This window comes from Paralichthys olivaceus, chromosome 6 (assembly GCF_024713975.1).
Source record: "Paralichthys olivaceus isolate ysfri-2021 chromosome 6, ASM2471397v2, whole genome shotgun sequence".
Lineage (NCBI taxonomy): Eukaryota > Metazoa > Chordata > Actinopteri > Pleuronectiformes > Paralichthyidae > Paralichthys > Paralichthys olivaceus.
In genome coordinates, this window is record NC_091098.1 from 10,743,925 (window position 1) to 10,771,427 (window position 27,503).

General features: G+C 39.7%; 1 protein-coding gene across 2 annotated transcripts in view; it reads right to left on the reverse strand.

Moving 5' to 3' along the window:
• Positions 1 to 25,580, reverse strand: part of sema3bl (sema domain, immunoglobulin domain (Ig), short basic domain, secreted, (semaphorin) 3bl) — a 63,273-nt gene extending 37,693 nt beyond the window's left edge. For both annotated transcript variants that reach the window (XM_020089484.2, XM_020089483.2), the window contains exons 1-2: positions 25,281 to 25,580; positions 7,617 to 7,777 (exon numbers count right to left, since the gene is read on the reverse strand). In XM_020089484.2, coding sequence (XP_019945043.2) covers positions 7,617 to 7,777; positions 25,281 to 25,380 — 261 coding nt within the window. In that variant the 5' untranslated portion in view covers positions 25,381 to 25,580. The remainder of the gene's footprint in view (positions 1 to 7,616; positions 7,778 to 25,280) is intronic.
• Between the last annotated feature and the right edge of the window lie 1,923 nt (positions 25,581 to 27,503).

Below are 27,503 nucleotides of genomic sequence, written 5' to 3' on the forward strand. Positions count from 1 at the left end.
TACTGGAATTAAAACTGATAAGCCCCCCCCCAAAAATGACACAGTTAATAAGCACTATACTAAGAACAACCAATGATTATTCTGAGTTATTTGGCCAACAATGTGCAGTGTTTGCTTTTTTATTCTATAAAGGAATTCAAAAATCAGCTTCTTCTGTTTTGCGCCTGGAAATGAAATGAGACCATTTGCTCCAAACAAACTGGAAAGCTGTGCTCAGTCGGTCTTTCGGTGTCTCCATATGAAGCTTACAAAAGCAAAACAAGATATAAATAAATAAAACAATTTTCAAGTCAAGTTCTCACAGGATGGATCCAAGATTTTCAGATTAGGAAAGGTCTTTCTCTCGCTCTTTCCAAATCCAATGAGGAGATGAGGTGAAGGTCAGATAAGCATGAAATAAAAAGTTGGATCTGAAACAATGGGGCTAGTTTTCACACCACTCTCTGGAAATGAAAAATGAAATCCAACTGCCCCTGAAGAGGAAAGTCTGACTCTGCCCCAGTGTCGGAGCTGCAATGACATGTGTAATGCTGCAGTTTCAAGGCGACTACCAGAGGCAGTTTCTCAGAGACAGTAAGTCTTTGTCTGGTCCAGTAGGAAACATTGCTTTGTTTTTGCTAACATGGAGAATAGAAACCAGAGAGCAGCGCTAATGTTTCTGACTTACATTACCATGTCTGTGTTCAGTGCGTATGGGAGCATGTGTGAGTCCGTGGTCTATACTGTTATAGATATGCTACTGTGTTGTTTAACAGTGTGACTTGAAACTTGGATGAAGTGACAGAGACAGCTGATATGAATGAAAGTTTCTGAGTCGTTGGTTTTAAACTGAACCTGTTTCTGTTCTGAAACTCATCACACCTTCAATTTGATATCAGCAGGAAAACTTTCAAATATGAAATATATTTCAACTTGTCCATCAAGAATTGAAAGTCTTCACAGACAGAATAGTGGATTGATTGTAGATCACAATGACTGAAACACATTGAAAACTAAAATCTCACAGTCATCTTTATCAAAAGTGATGTATGAATAAAGTGTGTGAATCAGGAACTGTTTTACACAAACTCGTGAGCTGTGCTTTAATATAGTGAACTGTAAATGCAGTACTCAACCCCGACAGTGCCTAAACATGTAAGGAAAAGGAAAAACCTACACTCACACGTATGTGATCACAACTACAACAACATTGGATCACACAACTTGGATCACACAACATATCCCGCTCTCAAGCTTATGTACCATAATACCGTTCAATACAATGCTAAAGAGAAGTATAAGGGAAATGAAACCCACAGCCAGATGAACACACCAGATTCACCAGCTGCCTCAGGCCCCTTGACCACATGAACATGATTTGATTGGCTAGCTTCTGCACTGTGTGTTTGTTTAAACATGATTTGATTGGCTGTGCTTTCATTTAGACAACTGGGACACAACTGAATAACAATGCAGTTTGGTAACACATGAGATCACCCTATTCAAAGGGAATGAGCATCATATCCACTGAAGCCTCCGTGTGAGTCCTGTGTTATGCATTCAGGAATATTTTGAGAGTTGTTTAATTTTTTTTCAGTCATATTTCCCCACATTTCCATTCTTCCAGCTTTTTTTCTGCCTCTGTATTATTTATGACCGGAGGGATGTTTTCAGCTTGTCCGTCTTTCTGTCAATTAATTCCATTTTGTGATATCTTGGGAAAGATGAACAGATTAGATTTTAGTGGTTAAAGGTCAAAGGTTAAGATAACTGACACAAATGTCTGATAGAACTAAATGATTAAGTAGTTTATACCCAAATGGTCAAAAGTGAACTTCACTGTGTGTTCTGCAAATACACTTTTCTGGCCATAACTCAGGAACAAACAGGGAGATTGTGACCATATTTCCTGCAACTTGACTGGTTGGCTGAGACGTGGAACAGTGGGGACGTAATGCTAGTTTTTTTCTGTTAAAGAAATGGAAATGTGCCAAGAACGAAAAAACGTCCTCTAGATACTTAAACTGTGAATTATTTGACACATTTGTTGCTTCAGACTGGAAAATACTTTAAAATCACATTTACAATATAGATTTTCTTTTGGCACATTCATACAGCTAATTTTCCTCCTCCTCAGTGTAACTTGGACTTTAAACCTTAAATTACAATTATATGATTTAACCACAAAGAAAATGAAGAATAAGAGGAAGATGCACTTACAAGAAGTGTTACTATGGAAAGTCTTGGCTTTATATAGTTTTTCCTCCCCACTGTTGCTCATGCTTGCTCGGTGTGGAACAAGTTGGATTTTGTGTTTCTTAAGATCATGGATTTTTTTGCAGCACCCTGAGACAACTGCTTGTTGTGATACCGTGCTATATAAATACATTTGATTGATTGATTGATATAGTAAGTCTCAGTATTTTACATTCAGAGGATTAAATCCACAGTTTATGCTTATTCCGTTTCTCTTGAAAAGAAACGGAATAAGCATATCTTCCCAAATTTTCTAAGTAATACTAAGAGTAAGGTTGACCGCAAATAAAATGTAAACATTCCATGTAATGAATATATTAGTGTTGGTTAAAACTCTCAGCATAACATAAAGCTCTACTGATGTTTTCAATATAAACCTCCTCAATCACACCTGACCTGATTTAGTAAGAAAAAAAAAACTGGCCTGCAACAGTTGGAATTCATGAGAAACAATTATTGGTTTCATGCCACTGAATTAGAGTCGGTGTTGGGCTTGGCCTAAAGTGGTTAAGATCTCTTGGTGAGTTTCTTTGTCATGATGCTGGACTGATATGGACGTGTGCCCGCTAAAAGGCCTGGCTCACACTCACAGTCTGACCTAGAGCAGCCGGATAACACGCCTGACTGATACTGATTAAGTCAGACCCTGGCTAAAACCTGGCTGACAATGGTTTCAATCCCATCCATCATCCAAGATTCCTGCACGACACAAGTTATGGCTGACCTCCACTGGCCGTCCATGTGTTATGTTCCCTCCTCTGTTTAGCTGTTTCCTGACCCGTCATTGCTGTGACTGGGCCTCTTCAAGGGCCTCTTTAATTTTTAATCCACCCTGGAAAATTATTCACATTTGTTATATTTTTGAGCACTTAGCTTAGCAGTCTTTGTTTCAAGTGCAAAGACATTAACTTTCCAACACTTTCAACTGACCTTGTGAATAAACTGGATCTTGTCAAAACACCATGACACAATGCTTGAGCGGGTAGACATAAAAATCTTTGTTCATGTGCCAGCTACTAAACATCCAAGGAAAGAGATAAAGTCCACAATGTATCACTTGAGGAATGAGAGGAAACAACTGCTGAAACTTTGATGAACCAGACTTAGTTTTTACAACATGGACACAATAGAATTTACAAATCAATGCATCACTTTTATCAAGGTTGTCATTTACCTTGTGGTCATTAATATGAAAAAAACTTTCTCTATCAACTTTATATTTTGGCTTCATTCTTTTGCTTGTATGATTTATGTGCAGTGAACTTATGCAGTAACTCTTACTGACAATAAAAGAACTGGACTATACTATATTGCAAAATTCAGCAGCAGCTGAAAGATCGAGAGTTTATATTTAACTGAATCAGGATGCATCAAGGCTAAACATCCATCCATTTACTCCGCTTATCCTTTGAGGGGTGTAGAAGAGCAGCTAATCCTGAGGCTGGACAAACCCCAGACAAGTCAACAGGTCATCAGAGGGTCAATATAAAGAGAACCACAACCATCCATGCTCACATTAACACCTGCAGGAAATTTAGAGTCAACAGATGCCTACTGTGTACTTGGAGATAACCCAAACAAGCACAAGGAGAATATCCAAACTCAACACAGAAAGGCCCAGACTGGCAAGCAGGTTTGAACACAAATCCTTCTCCTGAGGCAACAGTGCAAACTACTGCACACAACTCTTGGAGAGAAGCTTCAAATCTCTTCTGATTTTATCACCATATAATTCTTTTTACACAGTTTTCCATTGAGGCAGAACAGATTAATCCAACTTCACTAGCAACCATCTCCAAAATCATACATACACTGTACGTAACCAAACACTGAGAAAAATAAACCAGTCATTTGAAAATGCTGAAAGACATGACAAAGATTTTGACACGTGCCAAACACATTTCCAAAAGCCAAAAAGAACACATGGAACATTTTATAAACAGCAATCAGATTGTATACCAGATACCAAAAATTAATGTTTAAAGTTGACTAATTATCCCATCATTTGAAACATTTACTTGGGCTAAATCATAATTTGTTTCAGTGTTTTTGCGGGTGGTTGCATTAAGTGAAATGTTTCCCCTCTCAGATGTGACTCAGTCAGTGTTGGATCCAGTTTAAAGCCTGGGCAGAAACACCATGCTGATATAACAGCATTTAACTTATTTTCAACAAAAGCCTTGAGTTAAGAATTTGATCGTACTCCCTTTTATTATTTTACTGCAGTGCTGATCAGATTTATAGTGGAAACTGAGGACGGCAAACATGTTTTTGATGTGCAAGTGATATAGAAAGTTGGTTTGAGCTGGAAGACTTGGCTACCAAAACATATTTCTCAGTGGTTTCTGACTTAATTCTGGTAATGAAAATTGAATTTTTATCAAATGCATAGAAAGTAATGAATGAAAAATTGTCTTCAATGTAAGTTAGGAAAATTTATTTTTCATCTTTTTTCATTTCAGGATGAATCAGTTCTTTCTTCAGAAGACTAAGGAGCTAAGGAATGAAGGAACTAAGGTAGAAAGTAAGGATGGAAGGAGGTAAGAAAGTAAGGAAGAAAGAAAGTTAGCAATGAAGAAAGTAAGGAAGGAAAAAAGGAAGAAATTAACAAACAAACAAAGGGATGAGGATGACCTTCAACCCAAAATACATATCTTAAAATGAAAGATAATTAGTCTTTTCATGACAACATTTTCTTTTCAAAACTGAGACGAGAAGGTTGAAATACGATTTTGTTTCATTAGGTAAAGTATGGTACTGGGGTAGAAACATAGTTTACATCTGTAAATAATCTGCTTCTGTAGACAGAAACACAAATGCATCTTGTTCTGTTGTAAATTAACATGGTATTTATTTTCTAACCTCAAACTCAGAAAGAAAGTGAATATGTTAAGTGTTTGTTTCAAACCTCAAGAATCCTCAGCAAGATCCCAAGGTTGTAATTTTATATAACGATGCAGTGATCATGACTTTTCAACACTAGAGCTGCTCGTCATAGCAACACTGACAGATAAAATGTCAAAAATTGTTTGAATTCATTCAATAATTTTTTTTCTCTCCTTCTGTTAGCAGTGGTTTATGGTGCGTTTGGCACACTTTGGAGTCTTGTAAACATTTGTTTCACTGAACTGGCATCGCTGAAAGATCTCACAATGGCTGGCAGGGACAGAAGCACAGGCATTAAGTATCAGCGAGCATCATGTGTGATCATCAGCCAAGAGAACAGTGAAAGGAGGCTGAGCGAGGGATGAGGGAGAATAAAAGTGCGGACGAGGTGGGCGGCATCCTGATCTGAAATTCCCCATTCACCCATTCACTTAATGTCTTCAACCCAAGTAGGAGCACTGAAATTCACTCATTCATTCACACACACACACGCACGTGTGTGCGCACACACACACACACACACACAAACATATGTAAAGCTCTTTAAGTGGTTTAAGTGGTTGAAGCACACTGGGGATTTCTCTCTTTTTCTGTCGTAGAGATGTATTTTTGTTCTTTGCATACTAGAACCCTGTCTTTCAATGGAAAATAAAATATATGGAAAATATTGGCTGCATATTTTTTTCAAATTTTTCCTCTACACAGACACAAATTCACCCATTATCTACTCACCACTATGCTGATGAAGGTGTGGGTGAAGTCCACAAAGCACTTCAGGAGTCTCAGGGGTAAACAGTGTTTCAGCCAAAATGACCTCTTCTTCAGACGTAATAAAAAAACTGAAAAACACAACATGCCTCTGTACTGTTCGTGTGATGTCATCCAAGTGTCCGCAAACCCTGACATTTAAATTTGACTCAACACGGCATCATTTACACCAAGTTTTAAGCCTAAATGTCTGCTACCGAAAGTGGCTATGCTGCATGGCACGTGCCCTTAGGCGAGAGTGTGTGTGGTGTTCCAAAGTGCCTGAGGGTACGTGAATCCACCTCCGAAGAAGCTATCAGTGGACTTTAAGGCTTAAACTATAGTGTAAATGACGCCATTTCCAGTTGAATTTGAATGTCAGGGCTTGCTGACACTTGGATGACACCACATGAGCAGTACAGAGGCATGTTGTCTTTTTTCAGTTGTTTTATTACGTCTGAAGAAGAGGACACCAGTTACTTCAACTGTGCTGGATTCAGCTGCAACGCTGTTTACCCCTCAGACTCCAAAAGCGTTTTGCGGACTCAAACACCCTTCACCCACCCCTCCATCAGCATGGTGGTGAGTAGATATTGAGTGAATTTTCAACTATCCCTTTAAATCTACTCATGTCCCTGGTACTGAAGCCTTCCAAAAACTCTGAAGGTATAACTCAAAGGTGAAATAACTCCCTAACTCTACAAACAGCACAACTCATATCCATGTCTGCTGTTGCACTGAATAAATTACTCTAAACATAAATTCCATTGGAAAATGAGACCCATATTTTTCCATAATTGTTAACATACTGTATTTGGTCTTCTTGATTTAAACCAAGATGCCAAATCATTGCATCAGTGACATGAAGCATATTAATATGATTCTTCTCAAAATGAATAAACTTTATTCAAACAGCTAATCAATGATGTAATATTTAGGATAAATGAAACAATACCATGAGAGCATACGTTATTCCCTGTTGGTGAGACTCACTGTGTTGAAAGTGAAACTGGATCATAATGATTCTCTCATGTGTTTCTGGCAAACCAAAAGAATCTGTAAGTGTTTGACATGAGCCTTAATGACAAATTCATACACAGATTAGAGGTGAAGTAGATAGAAACACAATGCTTGATTTATGGCTGCACTTTTACAGGTGTTCCTGCAGCAATGGTATGAGACCGTGAACGTGTTTGGTAAAGGAAGGATGGAGGACATAAAATTTGATTGAAGAGTATGTTTGAAGGCTGCTGTTTATAGATCAAGAGCCCGAGGTGAAAACAGACATGATAACAAGACTCTGTATCACAAAGAAACTATTAATTAGGAGCAATTTACATGTGTAATCCATTCATTCTTAGCTTTACTTCTAAAACAGACTTTTTTTAAATTTCATCACTGTTTTCTGAAACTGTTTCACTAATGCAATAGTAGCATAATAAAAGTATTATAAAATAAAACGGCTGCTCAAGTTGATGGTTGATTTATGATGAGGAGTGTTTTACCAGATGTTCTGCACAAAGTGAACGCAGGAAAAACACAGATTTCCATGCCCATCTCTTTAAGCTGTACATCATGACTGACACCACTTAAATCACTGCAACTTAAATCAAAATGTAATTACTGTTCTGCATGTAGACTGTACTGTAACTAACCTTTTACTGTAAATCAACCCTGAAAGCAGAACAGAATACATAAAAAATAACAGCAGTTTGACTGATATTATTTACTGCATTTCAAAGGCTCACCTCTTTAGACTCGCTGCTGACAGGTCCCAGCATGAGAGAGTACAGGATGTCTTTCCCTCCCAGGAAGAGACGGTCGCGGTACTCATCCAGGAAGACAGCGGTGAGAGAGAGCTGACCGTGGTGACCGCTGAAGACAGAAGACCTGTTGGTGGACAGCAGGTCTGCAGAGAGAGGAAAGGAAAGGATGAGCAAATGTATGAAATGGCAACTGGGTCAAACCTCAAGTTTAAATCCCTGCCAGATCATTTTGGTAATTTGTTATAGTTTGTTGTTTTATTTCATTAATGACTGACAAAGATATTCATGGTTGCTTAATGGCAGCTCAGTTAATCATTCATTCTTACATATAAACCACTCACATGAAATGTGATAAAGCAAATTCAGTTTTATGATTAAGTTTTATGAAAAACATGAGTAGAAAGTCTTCACTGGAGATAAACCAGGTAGGATGAACACAAAGTTTCCTACTTCACTCTGCACCGTAGACTGTTTTGAAAAGCTCTTCACACATCGTCCAGCACACAAACAATAAAAAGTGAATTGTAGAACTGTTTGAGGAGGACTCACTGATGACATGGAATAATTCTGAAGTAGCTCCTAAGCAATAACACAGGACAAGAAAATAGAACATTCTAGACAGGCCGGTTGAGAACAGTGCAACACTACACACCAGGATGCACCTGGCTCTCCCTTCTGAGAGACAGCTTCACAGTCAAAAGGTTGATGCAACCCTGCAGGAGCGGGTTGAATTCAAGTTCAGCTACATGCCGGGTGTCCTCCCTCGCCTTTACACACACACACACACACACACACACATGCACAAACACAGTATGCACACACCAGTGCATAAACACAAGCACAAGCCTGCTGCTTCTCAGCCTGTCAGTCTCCTGCAGCTTCCACACCTTCCACTTTCTCACACAAACACCTCTTCTCTCTGTTTTCATACCGTCTCTTCTCCTGTATCACCCTCTCTCTCTCTCTGACACTCTCTCTGTCTAGGTAACAAGATGTGGAAAGAGAGATGTGTGTGAGAAGACGTCATTGGTATTTCAAACTTGGTGGAGGAGTCCTTCGTCTGAATCGTCTCTCTGTCTATCGCTCATCACTAGTCTGTCACACTCGTTATTCTTTTCTCTTTTTTCACCAGGTCCTAAACACACACACACACACACACACACACACACACACACACACACACACACACACAACCTGTGAGAAAACAGCCTCACTCACTTGCCACTCAGCAAAGGTATTGACTGAGTGAAGCACATGGGGCCCTGCACCAGTGACACCTTGTCCATCACTGAGGCCTTCACACACACAAACAGTTGATTTCCTTTTTTTTTCTAAGAAGTCTCTGTTTCTTAAGTCATAAACTCCCACACGCTTAATACATCATCACTTTAGGGCTACGAGTAAGAATTATTAATCCATTTATCAAAATGTTATTATTAGGTCACTTGATTTACTTGTCAAGCTAAAATCAGAAAATGAAAATAATGAAAATCATCTATTACAATTTCCCAGAGCCCTCTGACATCTTTAAAATGCCCAATAAGATTATGTTTATAATACTACACACATTCAAACAGTCTCTCATTCGGTCAACCTCATTACTAGAGCAGAGGAAACTTTAACAGTTTAACACTTCATCATCTATTCTCTCTACTGCATATAAATTCCCTAAAGGTTTCTCTGCAACAGACAAATCAAATCCATTCGCAAAATTGGGTGAATCATCACTGAAGCGTACATCCATGCCTGCTAAATGCTCTGAAAACACATCTGAAGACAGCGATAAGGGGAACGGCTTTGTAAAAAAGACAGGACATAAAAATTTAACACTGCTGGGAAAATATAGCACTGAAGACACTCAAACAGGGAGGCATCAGGGACAAGGTACGGAATGGCATAGTCAGAGAAAGTTAAGAAAGAAAGATAAAGTTGGAGAGAGAAGAGATGAGGGTGGATTTTTACATCTGGTAAGAGTTAGAAAATAATGAGTAGAGAGAGAGACAGACAGAGAGGGTTGATGTCTGGTGGATTTATTGGGCACTGGTAGAGGAAGATGAGGAACAGAACCTAATTAGAAGATGCAAAGGGTGAAATTGTTTTGAATAAGATAATGGAAATATATGTCATTTTTATGTCAAATTTGTTGTTTCCTCAGTCTAGATTAAATTTATGTACCGTTGTGGCTGTTGGACAATTTAAATAATCATTCATGAATCTACATCGACGTAAAAGTTTGAAATGGTTCATATCACCCAGCCCTACATTTTGATATTTGTTTCCAGCTGCATTCAGACATTTTCTGGGTCTGGAATATTCCTGAAAATGTTCTGAGCAACTGACGTGGACAGTTCTCACATAGGCCCCTCCAGAAAATGTCAGTTAATGTCCAACATGTCTGAAAGCACCTAAATACCCTGCACCGATAGCGGCAGATATGCAGAATCCAGATGTTTCAGCAGGAAGGTCTGATCAGTGTTTTCATGATAGTTTATCAGCAGAACATGAGGGCGGCTCTACGCGTCCACAGCTGATGACTCTCTGTCTCCTCGGGTTCAACAGTTTCCACACAGCTCTGAGGCCTGTGATGACCTGCAGTTGCAGGGAGAGTGATGAAGACTGACAAGAAAACATGTGTGGGTGTGCATGCGTGTGATGAGACAAGGATATGGTTTTGCATGTTTATCTGTGTGTGTGTGTGTGTGTGTGTGTGTGTGTGTGTGTGTGTGTGTGTGTGTGTGTGTGTGTGAGCTGAGGCCTTTCACAGATATCGGGTCAGGATTTAGTGTTCACAGCACACCTCTCTGTTTTGACAGGAGAGATTACAGAGGATGGACACTGTCAGGTTACCAGGGTACAGCTATCGAATTTTTGTAAACTATGTGTGTTCATCAAATATGAGGGTGCACTATCTGACCCAGCTAACTGAAGGACAGAAGAATGAATAATGAGCAGGAGAGAAGACAATTTCCTTTTAAACTATGACGATTGACAGGATAAGTACTAAAAAGTAATAAAAACCACTTTGTGAAAGTTAAGGTAAGATGATCTTTGGGTTAAAATAGGTGCATAGAATGTGCATAGCAGCATTATCTCTTTCTCAGATGTGTGTCTTATTGTGCATTGGTTGTATGATAAGAGTTTGATCCAGTTTCCTTAACTTTCATCCACAGATGGAGAAGTTATCTCTCTGATTCCCTCTGCCAGGTCTAATGTCCTCTCTGATGTCTTCTTCTACCTTTGAATCTCATAAATCACTCAGTAAATATAAACAAATCTAAAAACAAAAACTTCCACTGCACACACACACAAACACACACAAGCTAACAGCTTCCATCTGTAGCTTGTTATCACTCCAGCAGCTCATCGGCTCAGTGTGGATACCACACTACAGCCTCACCTCTCACCAACCTCTCTTTCTCCTGCTGTCTATCCATCTTCACCTCTCTTCCGTCTCTCCATTTAACCTCACTCTACTCTCCATCATGTTCTGTCTCTTCTGTCTATGCATCCTTTACTTCCTCCCTGGTGTTTTTTTCCCTCTCTTAATGTGACTTTTGAATCTGTCTTGTGTTTCACTTCTCATGTCTCTCCATCTGTCTTCCTGTCTCTCTCCCCTCTGCTTCAAGATCGCCGTCCCTTGTCTCTCTTTTTATCCATCTTGTGTCCTATAAGACCCTATCCATCTACAAAATCTCTGACAGCATCCTGAGGGAAACTTCTACATCTGTCTCCAATGCACCTCGTACCCCCTGAGTGCAACCAGCCGACTCCGCATTGACAAACAGCAGCCGTGCCAAACCAAAGCGACACGCGATAGAGCATCTGGTTTCATTGTACGTGTCAAATCTCAGCTATATCGCATCACGCAGTCCGAGCCACTACAAAGATATGTAGGTAATAATTTATTCTGAGATTTGTTTACATTGTCAATGTTCTGCTCAGTCAGGCACAGACCTGGTGTCTGTCAAATCTGAATTCACTGCTGCTGATGAAAGACACTGATTATTTGCATATTTTTCTTAGATCTGGGGAGTTTATGTAATCCTTTCCTCACACAAGGGCCAACAAAATATAATTAAACTTCTAAGTTAAGATAAAGGAGTGTGATGAAACTAAGGGGCAGCATTATGATGTGAATACACTTCCAGTGTTGCCCTCAACTAGGACGTATGAAATGGCAGCAACTGCTTTTTGCATCATGTTTAATGGTCTTTCTGGGAAATGTTTGCATAATCTCTCTCTGTCGGCACAGGTTTCCACCTGGTCTCATTTCCCCTGACAGTCCAGAGACATGGAGTTAAGAGCATGTGGTGACAAATGTAGATGTGAATATTTGTCTGTATGTATCCATGGTGTACCATGCCACTTGCCAAATGCATGCTGGGACAACCCTCATGCCCCTCCAGTTATGAGCAGCACTGCAGCACATAACTCATCATGAAGTCACAACTGGTTCCTTCTACATTTTTCTGCAGGGATTAAATAATGAAGATAAAATATATTACTGAGCTTTAGCAGAGCAGTTTTTTTTTAAATGAATTATTTGTCTTTTACTTAGACTAGGCTGTATCCCCCTGATTTCCGCCTCTATGCTTACCATGCCAAAAGCCTTCTGCTGCTACCTTACTTAGCGTACAGATTGCAGATTACAATTGCATCTGGTTGGAATCGCTCGATTAAAGATACATAAACGTTTATGAGTAAAATCAATAATAATAATAATAATACTAAAATTGAGAAACAAAGTGCATATGTCAAGGTGATCTTAAGTATTCCCCTGAACTCCTAAACATGGATCCTTGTCTTTTCCTTATTTAGTCAATAAATGCTTAGTGTACATTCATCCATAGCTACTGCGTTTTGATTTAAACTGCACACTTCTTGTGTGGGGAAGTGCTAAGAGCTTGTAAACTCAAAATTCTGATAGTAAACCACCAAATTAAAAACATGTTGTCCACAGCATTTACAGCACATACTCTACTTTTTATTAAAGATGTTATCGTGTCATTGTTATCCTCACCAGGAGCTCTTATACAGGCACTCATGTTAGGAGCATCGCTTAACAGCCACAATGAAAAATCTCCAGCTGTCTTTGACTTTTATAACTGTAATTAGAGAAAAGTACAAATATAAAACGTCATTAAAAGTAAGAATCCCAGGTTGTGAAACATGAGTAAAGCTGTGCTCAAGATGAGAATCAGGAGGAAAACATATTTTCTAAGAGAGCTGCAGTCAGAGAAAAAGTTCATGTGTAGTGCTGAACTCTGTGATGTACAAATTAAGCAAAGACACACACACACACACACACGCACATTAAATAGTATCAGTGTGTGGGGGGGGGGGGGGGACATCTGAAGCCTATTAGAACCCTGTGATGCAAATGAGTACCAGAAACACACACAAACCAATAAGACTATTCAGTCACACCTATGACTATCTCAGCTGGCAGAACTTAGGGTCAGTCTCTTTCTCTTCAGATTCCTCTTCGATACACAAACAAACACTAAAAAGACTCATTAGACTCATTACAGTGCTGACAGGTTTCCCAGGGTACCATTACATCTTGGCTGTATATTGTTGCAGTGTGCCAACTATTTCTGGAATCTGCCGCATGCACAAAAAGTCATTTCATGGCGCTTCTCCTTCGCTCTCCACTCCTCATCCTCCTCTCCCGAGTCTCGTATTTCCTGCTCATCCTTTACATTCACTTATAGTGGCTCTTTGTGTCTGGTTATGAAGCTCTCTCTGACCTAAATCCTAAATTTTTAAATTTCATACATATTTTATCAAGAATAATATAATTTCAAAGAAAAACTGGATACATTTTCCTTTAATATTTGGTCCTATTTTTTATTTGAAAAGTGTGTGTGTTTTTAAGAGCAGAAAAGTCCAAAAACTTTGCACATGAAGCTTCTTTAAAACTCACACTTGTTTCTGTTTTTGCCAATGTCAGTGCCACTGCAATTCCAGGTTTCAAATATTTTGTTTGTTCCATCATTATTGACCATATTGAAAAATCTCACTAACCCACTAAATTAGATACAGAATGTGTATAGGTTACGCTATGACTACTTGATGATTCTTTGATATGTCCTCTGATGCCAAACTTAGCTCAAAACTGACTTATTCAGTGAAATTTCTCAACATTTTGAAGGAAAACTAATTTAACAACAAAGGTGTGGTATTCCTGCTGCCATAGAAAAAGTATGGGGATAAATGAGAGGTTCATTCAGATTTAAGGCCTTGAAATCAAATGTTTATAATGTTAATACTGGTATCTTTGTTACAGAGCAGGGAGATGTGTATTTGAAGTGTTGTGGGTACAGTTTAGCAGCTGCTGAGAAGTTCAGATAACTTTTCTTTTCAGAATGATTTGTCTTGGCAGAGATGCCACAGGCCAGATAAACCATGACAGAGTAAATCCCAGGATTTCCTGCCAACCTGTTCCTGCTCCTCACTGGATGTGACATTTTAGCCACACAGCTTACATTTGTATCACATTTGATCATGTGATGAAACCACGAGAGATGAGGGCGACAAAGGGAGTGCACACACGTGCACAAAAACACTGACATATTCAAGGCATCTCCTCGCTCTGCCTATCAGAGTTCCTGTTACCCGATCTTCCCTACTGGGGCAAAACCCAGCATATAGGGTGTTACCTCATCACCCTTGATCCTCATCAACCCTCACCCTCCTCTCCCCTTTCCTCCCTCATTTCATCATCTCCCCCCTCCTCTCCTTTTTCTTCTTCTTCCCTCCCTGATGGCAAGTTGTTTATTTAATTTCAATCCATCTCTCTATCCTATCTCTTTTGTCCACTTTTATCTTTTTTCCTCCCATTTTTAATCCACTCTCACTCTATTTCTCACCCGTACCACACACACACACCTCTTACTTTATCTCTCTCATCCAAAATGATCCATGACAAACTTCTCTACTCTTTACACCTGATTTTCCTCATCCTTTTTCTCATCACTATTTATTTCCTTTCTTGATCTCCCCTCTTTATGCTTTAATCTAAGAAATCACTCATCTTTCCTTAGTCCTCATCCTTCCTGGCGTCATCCCTACTCCCTTTCATCATCACTCATATGTATACCTCCCTCCAGAAGGAAAAGTGCTGTCTCTCTCCCTAACTCTCTTCTTGGACTTGACTCTTTAACTCTCATCCATCGCTCCCCAGACATCTTATCCGAGGCCTCTAAATCTCTAATTTGCTGTTGGCATGTGAATCAGCACACACACTCTACTAATTGAATGTAACAGATAGCTGGAACGCTGTACATTTCTCTTCTTTCTCAATTTTTGTCAAAACTATTGTTTGCCATTTTTTTCTCATTATTACAACAAACATTTCATAACTATATATTTTACATTTTTAAGTGTTGCTGTTGGAAATTGCAAAAAATAGAAAAGTAAATGATTCTGGCCTCTGGTCAGCTATTGTTATATACTGTATATTAACAACAAGCTTCTTTAGCTCATTTACAGAGTTAATAACAGCTCAAATGTTTTCAGAAAGATCTGGGGTCCCTATTTGGAAATGATAGGTGGAGTGGTTCCATGACAACTAAAATTCACATTCCCGATCTATGTATCATGTCATTTCTATGCACAGTTAACCAACAAAAGGTGTAATATGATATCCTTTGTTACATGCTATCCAAAGGGATGTACATGTCCTTTTTGAATTCTTTTGATTTATATACATGGTTTGTAAGTTTGTAATGTCTGCTTGAAAATACAAAAAGAAATAAAAAGTTCATTCAAAATATTTTGACTATTCTAATACTTGGATTAAAAAGTTTTCAAATAAATGATATTCCAGAGAAAAGCGCCTGTTTAAAATGAATAAAAAGTATAACAAGAACCTTAAGAAAAAACATCAGAATAGAAACAGACAAATATTTCTCGACACTTCCAGATTTCAGTATTTCATCAAAAATAAAATAAAATGCTGAAAGTGTAAAATTTATGCTTTGCTCTGCAAAAAGAAAGGCCATTAAAACCCTGCGCTGCAGTGCACATCCAGCAGCACTCTGTCTATTTACAGTCAAACACACAGATGTATGCACATGTGTGAACAGTGGCTTTTCCTCTAGTGTCAGCTCAGCGTAATGTTTGTCAGCTGCTGTTTAATAGACACGTCAGTCCACAGTGGAGCCATTGTGCTCAGCTCTTCTTGTCAGCGGCTCCAGTGGAACTAATTGATTGCTGACAGAGAGGGTGCATTTGTGTTGGTGACAGGCACAGCATCTCAGTGTGTGTGTGACATGTAATGCTTCCCATCCTGCATGAAAAGTGTACCTGGCACCTCTGGCCTCCTCTGCTTTGGACTCATGCTTCTGAGCCAAAAGGCAGGACACCACAACAACATGAGAAGACAAGAGGAACTGTCTTTTGCTGTGTCATGGTTTGTTCTTGTGTGTAATCATTTATGTGATGTTTTTCTCTTTCTGATTTCTTTGTGCTCTTGCTGTGCTCTGCAGGAATGTCCAGCTGTACCATGGGAAATGTCCGTTAATCCTTTAATGTCTCCAGTGAAATAAAAACGCGAGCAGAACCAAGGATGTTTTCACAGAACGAGTGGTGGATGGTTCTTCCTCAAGCTGCAGCAGTAAAACACCACAACTCAGCATGCACTTGGCGACAGTGGCTTACAAGTGGATGCCAAGTTCAACATTAGTCCAAGTGAACAAAACGTTTTCACAAGGGGTTATTGTGAGCTTGTGGGAGGTATTGAAAGCTCTGGGTGGACTTTTCAAGGCATCAGTTTCACAGGAGACAAATGATTGTCGCTCACAAACTACAGATATATTTTAAAGTAGTACAGGGGTCTTGGGTGGGGTGTTTGTTGTGATGAAAACATATCAGAATAACCAAGAAGAAACATGCAATTTTGAAAATCACAATTTGCATTTGCTGAAACCTCAGTCACCCGCTAACTTTGACCCAGGATGATGAATGTGAACAGGCAACGCTGCCTTAGTGAAGCTATAGACTGTATAAAGATGAACAACGCCTCTGCAGATATGAAGCGAAAATATCCCAGATACAAACGCTGCCATCTTGTGCATTTGGAGCAATGAGTGTGCACGGTAGCCATCAGGGGATGGAGCAAGTCAGTCTCAGTCTGTCAATCAAGCATCAATTAACTAACTAAAACCAAAATTATCAGAAAAAATTGCACTTGGACAAAAAATTACTCATACTTTGACAGATCTGCAGATCTAAATAAGAACCACATTAATAACTTAATTCAAATGTCGGGTTGCTGCAGGAAAACAATCAAAAACAATGGCTTTGATCTTTGCCAACATCAATCTTCATGAGAAACAGTAGAGTATGTTTGCATATGCACAATGTGTGTAAAAACCCAGGCACTCACCGACACAGAGAACACAGAGAGCACAGATTCAGCAGCTACTTTCAGCAGATTTTCTGCGTTGCCCTTGTTGTGTTGAGTACCCATATTTGTGTGCATACTGAGTATTACCCAAACATTTAAACATCTTTATTCGACAAATAAAATGTTACAATATCAGAATTATAAAAATATGTGGGAATCCAATCAGAATCCTTATAAAACATCGGGTTTTAAAAAGCATGTGGTGCTGACACTGAGAGGAAATGAGAGTAACAGGGCAGAACAGAGCATGGTACAGACAGAAGAAAAGTGACCAGCGCAGGATAAAACAATAGATCAGATGGGTTCACAGAGGGTGGGTCGGAGCCCTGGAGGACAGCAGGGAAGTGAGCTGCTGCGGTTCTTCAGTTTTCAGGGTGTGGCAGAGTGTAGAAAGTTTAGATAAATAGTTTTCCAGGACTTGAACCCCCTTGGTGCGTGTCTACTGCTGTGATTTGTTGCGCTCGTGTTAAAACAACTGCCATAGCTATAGACACTGGGGTTGGCTTTGGAACACAAACACCGAGACACACACACACACACATGCAGAGTGTAAGTGGGGTCCTGAGTAATCTCCATGGTCAAAGCCACTCTGTCTTTTCCTTTCCTTTTCATTTTCTTATCCCTTGTCTGTCTTTATTTCCGTCTATTTATCTCTATCCACCACCATGACCTCTTTTTACTCTGCACTCCTCTGGTATTTGCATTTCGTCGAATGCTTGTTTTTTTCATTCCTTCATTCATCCTCTTCTTCTCTTTCATCGCTCCATCATTTGTTTTCTCTCTACATTCAAAGATCTTTCATTCATCATCCCCCTCTCTTCCTCCTCTGTCCCCCTCCCTCTCACGTTTCTTTAACATTCATTGAAGTTTCCACTCCTTTGCGGACATTTCCCTTTTCTATTCATCTTCCATACTTCTGTTGATTATGTGCATATGTGCCGCACTGATTCTGCTGTGCACTGACCTTTCTAAACTGCTTCTAAATCCATCAGGGGATCCTTGGACTTAGAGGAACATGGTGAGGTGTTAGATTTATCCCCCAGATCATCCCTGAGGTAGCTGGTAGGTGTTTATCCAGAGGCCGTCGAGCCTCACAGTGTAAACTCTGCTCTAAAGAGTTACATTTTGTTAAGGATAACAAATTGTCTATATGAAATACACTATTTTTATATCTCTAAATTAGATGTGACTAATAACTTTGTATCCTGTCCATTTATTATTGTGGTCAACTACAGTATCACTAAAGAAATTAAATCTACATATCTATGTATTTAATTTAGCAAGCTAGCACACCATCACCATAACAACCAGCACTAGTAATTCTTACAAGGTTATCAGTACTATAACATATGTGCTGAAAATATTCAAAAAGTACTAAAAGACAAACTGAAGTAACTTTTTATATTTATATAATATATATATTGATAATGTTAATACAGCAGGACTAAGATTTAAGATTCCAGATTAAATGTATTGTCCCAGAAAATGAAAAATTTGCCTTGGATTCTTCACCCATGTTCTGCCATGAAAATATGCATGAACAAATCCACATTATACAACAAACATCACAGTAATAACCCCAAAGATGTGTTAATAAATAACATGGTACCTTATAGTGCATATCAGACTATATTGCTAAAACAGAAAGAAAAAAAAGATCAGTGGGTGGTTCCAGGATTTTTTTTTCTTTCTTTAATATCCAGTATAATTTCCAAGGTAATAAGTCATTGAACTTGATTAAAAAATATCTAATATCTAAGATTAGGTTGAATTTGTTGCAGCTTTTTTCGATTTAATGGAACGGTTGTGGCTTGGTGGAGGTATCTGCTCTACTGACTGGATTCTTCAAGCCAATCAATGTTATTTATTCATCTTTTTCTTCATATTCATATTACAGAGGTGTCATGTCTTAATCATTTCCCTGAGAGTCATGAGACCATTTCAAATCTGTTTCTACTTTAAGTTGCTGCATGGACTCAATCTATTTCCCTCTTCAGGCTCATTTCAAACCTGCTGTGCCAAGAAATGAAGAAACCAACTTCACCAGGACACAATGAAGAAATGTGGTCCTGCTCTCACTGATAACTAATCTAATTTCATCCATAAGCAGGAGAAACAATGAGAACAGTCACAGGAGGAGGGGATTTTTTATCAGCACGACAGTTGTGTTTCCATCCCTGCAAATAGAAACAATCAAGGACAGATTTTATCAGCCACAGTGTTTATATTGGATTTCTCACGCTAAATTTTCCTTATCTGGCTTTTTAACGTTCCATTTTTTCCCCCTTTGTTATCTTGTTCTTTCTTCTTTTCCATTTTTGCACTCTTCCCTTTACTTTTTCTTTTTCCTCAAACATCACTGGCACCTTCTCTCCCTTCTTCCAACTTGGGCTTCCTTCCCATCTGTGCTCATTGGTCTGACCTTGTTTTCATCTCCTTTTTTCAGCTCCCCCTCTCTTTACTGTCAATTTTCCCTCCCCATGTGTCTAATTCCTCCCTCTGTGTGTTGTCTGTGCTCGGGCCAGGACGCCATCTGTGGGCTGTCTTATGAGAGATGCAGTCGACACCACACACATGAAGTGACACCTTGAGATACACACATGTCTACATCAGATGCAATTACTCTGTCTCTCTGTCACAGACACACACAATCACTCCACAACCACAATCCACAGTTAACCTCAAACACACACTTACACACACACATGCATACAGTCACAGTGAAGCACATTTTGCACTCCTACAGAGAATCTTTCCAGATCAAAAACACCTCCACACTGATGCCTCAGCACACACACACACACACACACACACACACACACACACACACACACACACACACACACACACACACACACCTACAGATTATCTCAGTGCATTTCTCTTTGTCTCAGACACCCCTCACATCATGTACAGAAACATGAAGTGCGTCCCCTCTGTCAGCGACTCTACATACCACGCAGCAACTGTAGCCTCCAAACTAAATATGTGGAATCTGGACAAAGGGCTACTGTGCTGCTTTCAGTATTGTACTATACTTAACTATAAACTATAGTAACATGCACAGTCATTTTGTTTTGTTTCTGAAAATGAAATGGATGTGTGTTTAATATGTTTTTACATGAGTGTATACACTAAGGGTTACAAATAGCACCACAATGAACTGTCAACTGTCTCAGCTTCTTCAAATACACTTTTCATTAGTAAAGTAGATTCTACAGCCAGAATCAATAAAGAATTAAAGGTTTGACCTGGACCACGACTGTTTTTTATCATTCTAACTTCTTTCTTTTTCTTTATGGAATCATATAGACCATATCGGTCATGTACTGAAAACTTTAAATAAGGGCCTATGGGCTAAATAGTCTAAATATTAAGAACTTAAACAAACATTTGAAATATAAGTACATTTCAACCTGACTAAAGCCCTTTCTTCCTTTGAATATTTCTTAGAACTGAGGCTTCGTAAAAAAATTGTAAATGTCTGACAAGTTGGCCCAGTTCTTGAGCTTTGGGGTTTGTCCTTTTTGTTTCCTATTTTTCTTTTCCAGGGCTGGATTTTTGGTTGGTCCAGAGGCCTGGGACCACTTAAACTGAACGCAGGAAAAGCAGCGGAGAGGAAGAGCAAGCTATTACATGGAGCAGTGAGGGAATGATGGGTGCGAATCGGAAAGAAAGATGAGAAATAATGGAAAAGAAAGGAAAAGAGCTGAAGGATGAAAGGATAGGGTTCGCCCTACATTCCAGCAACTCCCGTGTCTCCAACAGACTCCTGGTGACAGATTATCCTGCTCCGCCTAAGAACAACTAACACCCGTCTGCATGTAGGCATCTGGGCAACGCTGACTGAGAAAACAAACTCATTAATTCACAGGCTGTAAGCGAAAAAACAAACACAAGCCTTCACTCTAGGATCTAATGCAATCTGATCAAAATAGGACGCTGATGTGAGTGTTTGTGCTTTTAACTGCCTTTGGTAAGACAAAGTGAATATTGTATTAGGCAGTGTGTGTGTGTGTGTGTGTGTGTGTGTGTGTGTGTGTGTGTGTGTGTATGAGAGAGAGAACAAACAAAAACACAAAGGAGATTCAAATGAATAAAAGAAGCAGGCAGATTGAAGAGAGTAGGGAGACAAATGAAGGACATGCAGTGACACTGAGAGAAAGACAGAGAGAGAAAGGCATGATGGGAGGTTGGGCTCTGCAGAGGTCTGGGAGTCCAGCCAACCACACACATACACACCCACGCACACACACATCACCCACCTCAACGCTTTCGCGCTATCACCTAATAAGACACATGAAAACGGGCACATTCTCACTGTTGTTATTTAGAGTTTGCATTGAATCTGACCCAGGGTCAGCTGTGATTGGCTCCAGCTAACCAACTGTGACCCTTAAAGGTTCAGTGTAAGCTTTAGGTGAGAGGGATCGATTGGCAGAAATTGAATATGAAATAATCCTAGTGTTGTTTTCCCTAATGTGTGATCATCTAAATACAAAATGTAAAAAAATAATAGATAGATAATAAAATAAGCTTGAATAGATTTACACTTTATATTTACATCAGGAGCGGGTCCTCTCTCGTTTTTACAGTATTCCAAACTAGACAAACTAAACACCTTTTGAGTTTTGGAAGTGAAGGATGAAGGGAGGGCTATTCAGCTGCAACATGCAATTTCACCACTAGATGTCACTAAATTCTAGACACTGAACCTTTAAAGGATACGCAGTATGGATGATTTTCTCTGAACATATTAAAGTCTCATAATTACAGCATCAAGGGGAAACAAATAAGAAAGAAGCTGAAAGAAGAAAGAAGCATAAAGCAAAATGACTGAATTGGTCAAGACACATGAGGTAAAACTATCGGCTGGATGACATGGAAAAGTTAGGTTAGTTAGATAATTAGATTTAGTATAGTTATCGATCCACTGTAAAAGAGTGGATTTTAACATGTACTGTATTTGGGGCCCACAAGTATTCAAGTAATATAATGTCTAAAGAAGATTCACTCTACATCTATTTACCTAATTTCAGTCTGAAAACTTACGTTTGAAATGTTTATTGCAGCAGCGGAACATAGGTGGAGTTTGGTGCCTAGGCTCGACTTCATCACTTCCCAGATAAATTGTGTAAATATAAAGGGGAGTGATGAATGAATATATTTGGCCCCCTGTCAGAGCTACGTGAGGAGGTGGGCTGGTGAGGGGACAGGCAGCGATTCTGACGCAGGGCAGCAGAGGCAGAGAAAAGGGAGAGATGGGAAATCTTTGCAGCTTAAATAGAGTGCCAAACTGGAAGCTTGTGTATAGAGTGAGAGTGAGGAGAGTGAGGCATGTGACATCATTTGAGCAAAAACTAAATCTGTTGACTGCAAAGTCTAAATTACACAAAAAACCAGGAAAGGAGAGCAGTGGAGCACAAGTAGCCTGTTCTAATAGTTGGCAGGTAAAATGGCCTTCTTCCTGTTTGAACTTCCACCCACTAATTGATTGAAATGAGATAATGACAGCTTTTCCTGTCACCAAATTACCTCTACGTCCTTCGGGAATACAAACACCCTGTGGGCTTCTCTGGGTTTAATGAAAAAAGGGAGTGAAGCGACAGCCAAACAAACACAAATGAAGAATGCTGATGTGAGAAGGAGGAGCGAGACATTCGACTGAACAGAGAGAAGATTAGACACATTAAGAGGTAAACAGAGATTTACCATTGGTCAGGAGACAAGAGATAAATGGAATTGAGTCACTGAGTACTTATATACATATAAAACAGGTTGAACTGTGGGATCATATTTGGGGTCATGCAGACAGGAAGTGTGGAACTACGGCGATCTCGATAATGAGAATCTAATAGGCTGAGTTTCTTCCCACACTCCTCATCTTGCATGTGAAATGAGAGTTGAGCTTTTGTGTTTTTATGAAACAGCAGTTTTATATGGTGTTGTTTATTGATCTAGCACAGTGGAAATGTGGGAGGCTGAAAAGAGACTTTTCATGTGTAAAACACATTGAGTGAAATTTGGGCGCTGTTTTTTCCACCTCTTGTGTTTGCCCAGGGCACAACTTTGTTTGCTCAATAACAGAAGTTCCTTCCGCTCTGCCTCAGCTCCTCAGTCGTGTTGCACTATTTCCTAATTATTAACTCTGTGCCAAAATTGATCCAGGAAACTCCACAAACTCACAGAGTTACATGACAAAATACAGTGAATGTTATGGAATAACATGCAGGAATAACCAACAACTCTCAAGATGTTGAGACACATGAAAAGTATGACACGAAATCAAGGCAAACCAACAAACACAACTAACTTTGAAACTACTCAGTGTATCTCACAACACAAGAGTGTTGAAACATCATGCCAACAATTCTGCTGTTCCGCCTCAAGCGAGTGGTGCAAGAGGAAAGGCCATAGTGCCAATCAAATAACTTCCCATGAGAGCAATATTTCATGGTCATTTAACTATTACAAAATTTTTTGGGCAAGGCTGATCGGCCTGGATATGTCACAAGAGGAAACATTTCAGCATGTTTAAAAATGGTAACAGTTTTGGTGCATAAATGTGCTCAATAATTTCTTTGCAATTTTTCTCACTAGATTTTGATATTTCTTATGCTCAAATGTAACATTTTGGCCCAATGGTAACACTAGAGGAAAGGTCAGAGGTCTCACCCTCATAAACACCAAGTGTAATCCTCCGTTGGTCTCGAATATATAAAGCAAAATGCTGTGATCTGATCAGTAATTTTCAAAATATCCAAATGTTGGACAGATGGTTAAACTGAAAACCCACCACCATTCCCAACCTCAGACCCTGCTACCAGCAGAGCAGAGACAAATATGTGACGTAAAGGGTTGATCGCACTTTCTGCCTTTCATTTCGGCTGAGAGTTACATACTTGCTCGGTTGTATTTATGATAAAACGAATTCTGCTGAATTCTTCTGTCCCAGCAGGTGGATATATTGTACCTGGAGTGGGCACAGTTGACATGTTCAGTTAGCGTGATCCCTCACATTCTACTCTCCTTAAGGTTTCTTCATTTTGCTGTCAGTTCGAGGGGTTATGGAGTGAGGACGTCACACCTCGTACAGACTTTTATTTTTATTGCTCTAAGGCAAATTGCCATTTATGAATGTGGGCCATAAAATGTGATAGTTTTAAAATTCAAATTCCACATTATACCTCATGTAACTGCTTTTCTGTGGCCTATAACCCAAAAATTTGTTCAACATCCTTTTCTATTTGTCAACTTTGATTACTTTATCAGTCTCTCACTCTCTCTCCCTCCCTCCAGGCAGTGTTTCCAGTCCAGGCAACAGGAAGAGCAGTTCAGACGATGACTTTTCTCCTGAAAACGGGAGGAAATCCTGTGTGATATCTATCGCTGATGATGATTGCAGAGCTACTCATGGCCTGAGTGAACCGAACAATGAGAACAACTGGCAACAACACACACACACACATACACAGTCCTCCGGCGTTATTATCACCAGTGTGAGTCATGTCCAGCAGCAGCAGGGTTTAAATTACAGAGGAGGAGAGAGGGCAAATGTGAACGAGCCAAAAAAGATGCGTTATATGGCAATGATGCAACTTTGGAAAGAAATCAGAATTTTTTACCCTGTGAGCAATAACATAGCAGCCAATAAATCAGTGCAATCATCCTTTCACCTTCAGTGTAACAGCAGAGACCTGAAGACAGGTCATTAACCAGGTTTGACCTAATGTGAGAGAATTGCTTTATACTAAAAACATCCAAACTGTGCTGGATAACAGATTGTATAACATCCTTCCTAACTATTCCTTCGTGGTTGTCGCCCTATAAACTTTTATAATGTATCCCACCGCAGAGAGATGAAGCTCCGCCAGATCCTCCTCCTGTGGCTGGATACCATGCCTGCACTGCACCGCCGCTTCATATCCTGGAGACCAGGCAAATTAACGCACATGGCAAAATACACAAAACAGTAGCCAAAACATCGACTTCAATTCAACGCCTCCAGCCCGGACCACCATGAAGAGAATGTGAGTAGTGCACAAATAATAATAAAAAGAAAACGCCTCAAAGCTTCGTAAACAGGAGGATGTTGAGTTGATAAATGCGTAATTACTGAAAGGAAAAACAAAGAAGACTCCAAATTATTCACACGAGATGATCACGATCACTAAATAATTATAGATAAGATAGATAGATAGATAGATAGATAGACAGATAGATCACTTAATTACCTTTATATGTTAGTCTCAGCCGTGGTACATTTAACTTGGTCGCTGAGACGATGGTGACAAGTAGCGCAACAACGTGGAAGAAATGCGTAAATTCCCTCATTCTGCTTGAGATTCAATACATCTGTCTTCAGCTGATTATTTCAAAAGCACCAAATTCCAAGAGAATAGAGTTGGGGGTGAAAAAATGCGTTTTCAGGTAAGTTCCCCCGGTGCGTAAGAAGGGTATTCTGCGTGTCCACTCCACAGAGCGACTGGTGAGGTGATTCAGTGACTGCGCTCTACAGACTTGCGCTCCCTCACTCAGCTCCCAACCGTCCCTGTTTCAGCAAAAGGGAGAATGAGAGAGAGAGAGAGAGAGAGAGAGAGAGAGAGAGAGACCACGCCTTTAAAGCATAGCGAGGGAGAGAGAGAGAGAGGGAGACATGCGCTCAGTCAAGCACAGCCAGGCGCACTTGGCGGCGCGCTCCTAACGTGAATCACAGCACTATTTCAAAATCATCTGGGAGTGAGGTGCATTGAAAAACATGTGATACCACGATAAACGCGTAGGGAGGCCACGGAAACAGTTCAGCTCCAAACTAAATCTTAAACAATGAACAGAAAAGATGCTTTGACTAACAGGAAGAGAATGCACCTCTCTGTTCAGACTGATTCAAAAGTTGTAGATGGGTTAAAGGAAAACTCGTAATGATCAAGCTCTTTTCTATGTGTTGTGAAATAGAGACTTAGTCTGATTCCTGTATTTTGGGTGACCTGGCACTTTTATGCTCCACGCATGAGGACAAGCTTCCAGAGGACTGCAGGTGTGCTGACACTCTCATCTTTTCAGTCAATGCAGAACACTGCCTTTTATTTAATCCAATAATTACTACTCTCTTACACTGCACATTTACATGCATTCATTCATTCAGTAATCTATCGCTATGTAACTATTTTTAATATCTTTTTAAATGGGTATTTTTTGTTTTATCTTGTGTTGCCACGATGCCCTTTATATTTAACTACAGTGCCTGTTCTAAACCTGCCTGTTTGTAATGTTCCGTTCTCTCTTCCTGTATTATTGCTCTGCAGCTCCTTCAGAATTATTCCTTGCCTCAAACAGTTCTACAATATACCATCACTTTTTATCATTTGTGATGTTTTGTAACCTTTTGTAACACATATATAAATATATTTTCAGTCTATGGTGCAGAGTGAAGTTGGAAAACTTTGTTTTCATCAGTCAGTGGGGGCAGATATTTATCTGTAATATCTGCCCCCGCTGACTTCTACAGAGCTGGCTGCCAGATTATTCAAACTGTACTAATATGGAACATATCACACATCCAAATCACACTAAACTTGGTACTGCACTTCCTCGGGCAATTACTAATACGCATGGCAAGAGTGAAGCTGATGAGACGAAAGGTTCTCAAGATATACATTCCACAGACAGAAACAGAGACAGAGGGACAGAGAGACAGAGACAGATGTTGTAGAACTTGGTAGATGAAAAGCACCTTGATTTGCCTTGTTGTTGAAGTGTACTTCACAAATAAACTTGCCCTGCCCCGCCTTTTAGCAAGTTGTAGGCCTGTCGGGCAACTGATGAAGAAAGACGTCACTCTATCTGACTTTTTAATGAAACAAATGCATAATGAAGAAATGAATGAATGAAATATAACAAGATGAATAAACAAAAACAGAAAAAACATGTATCTCCCTGTCAGCTGTGAGCCCTCGGAATACTTGGCCTTCCTTAACCCCTTCAGTGGGATGCTCACTAGGACGTGCTCAGTAGTTTAATTAAGTTGAGGGGTACCTTCTACACAACCCCCCTCCTGTGTGCATCTATTCACAAGCAAGCCTACAAGTGAGCACAGGGGTCACGGCAGGGTGATAGAGAACCATTGAGGGTGTCAATGTTACCCCGACCCCGAGTCTTTTGGGAACACTTGTTTGTCGGAAGAAGGTTCTCATACATGTTTGATAAAGGCTCCGAGGCAGAACTCGGGGAAGGAGCGGAGCGTCAAAGTGTCGGTGGGAACGCCGGGTGCTCGAGATGACAGCGTGTCATGTAGCTGTGCTGAGGGCTTCTTTTGTCAACTATCTGTTCATTCATGTTGTGAGGAGTATCCCTGCCCTGGGGTGAGACAAAGAGACGGTCCTGTGTTCTATAAGGTTTGATTCTCCACAGTTATTATATATCCCATCATACATATTGTAAAAGAGTTTGATTGAGAT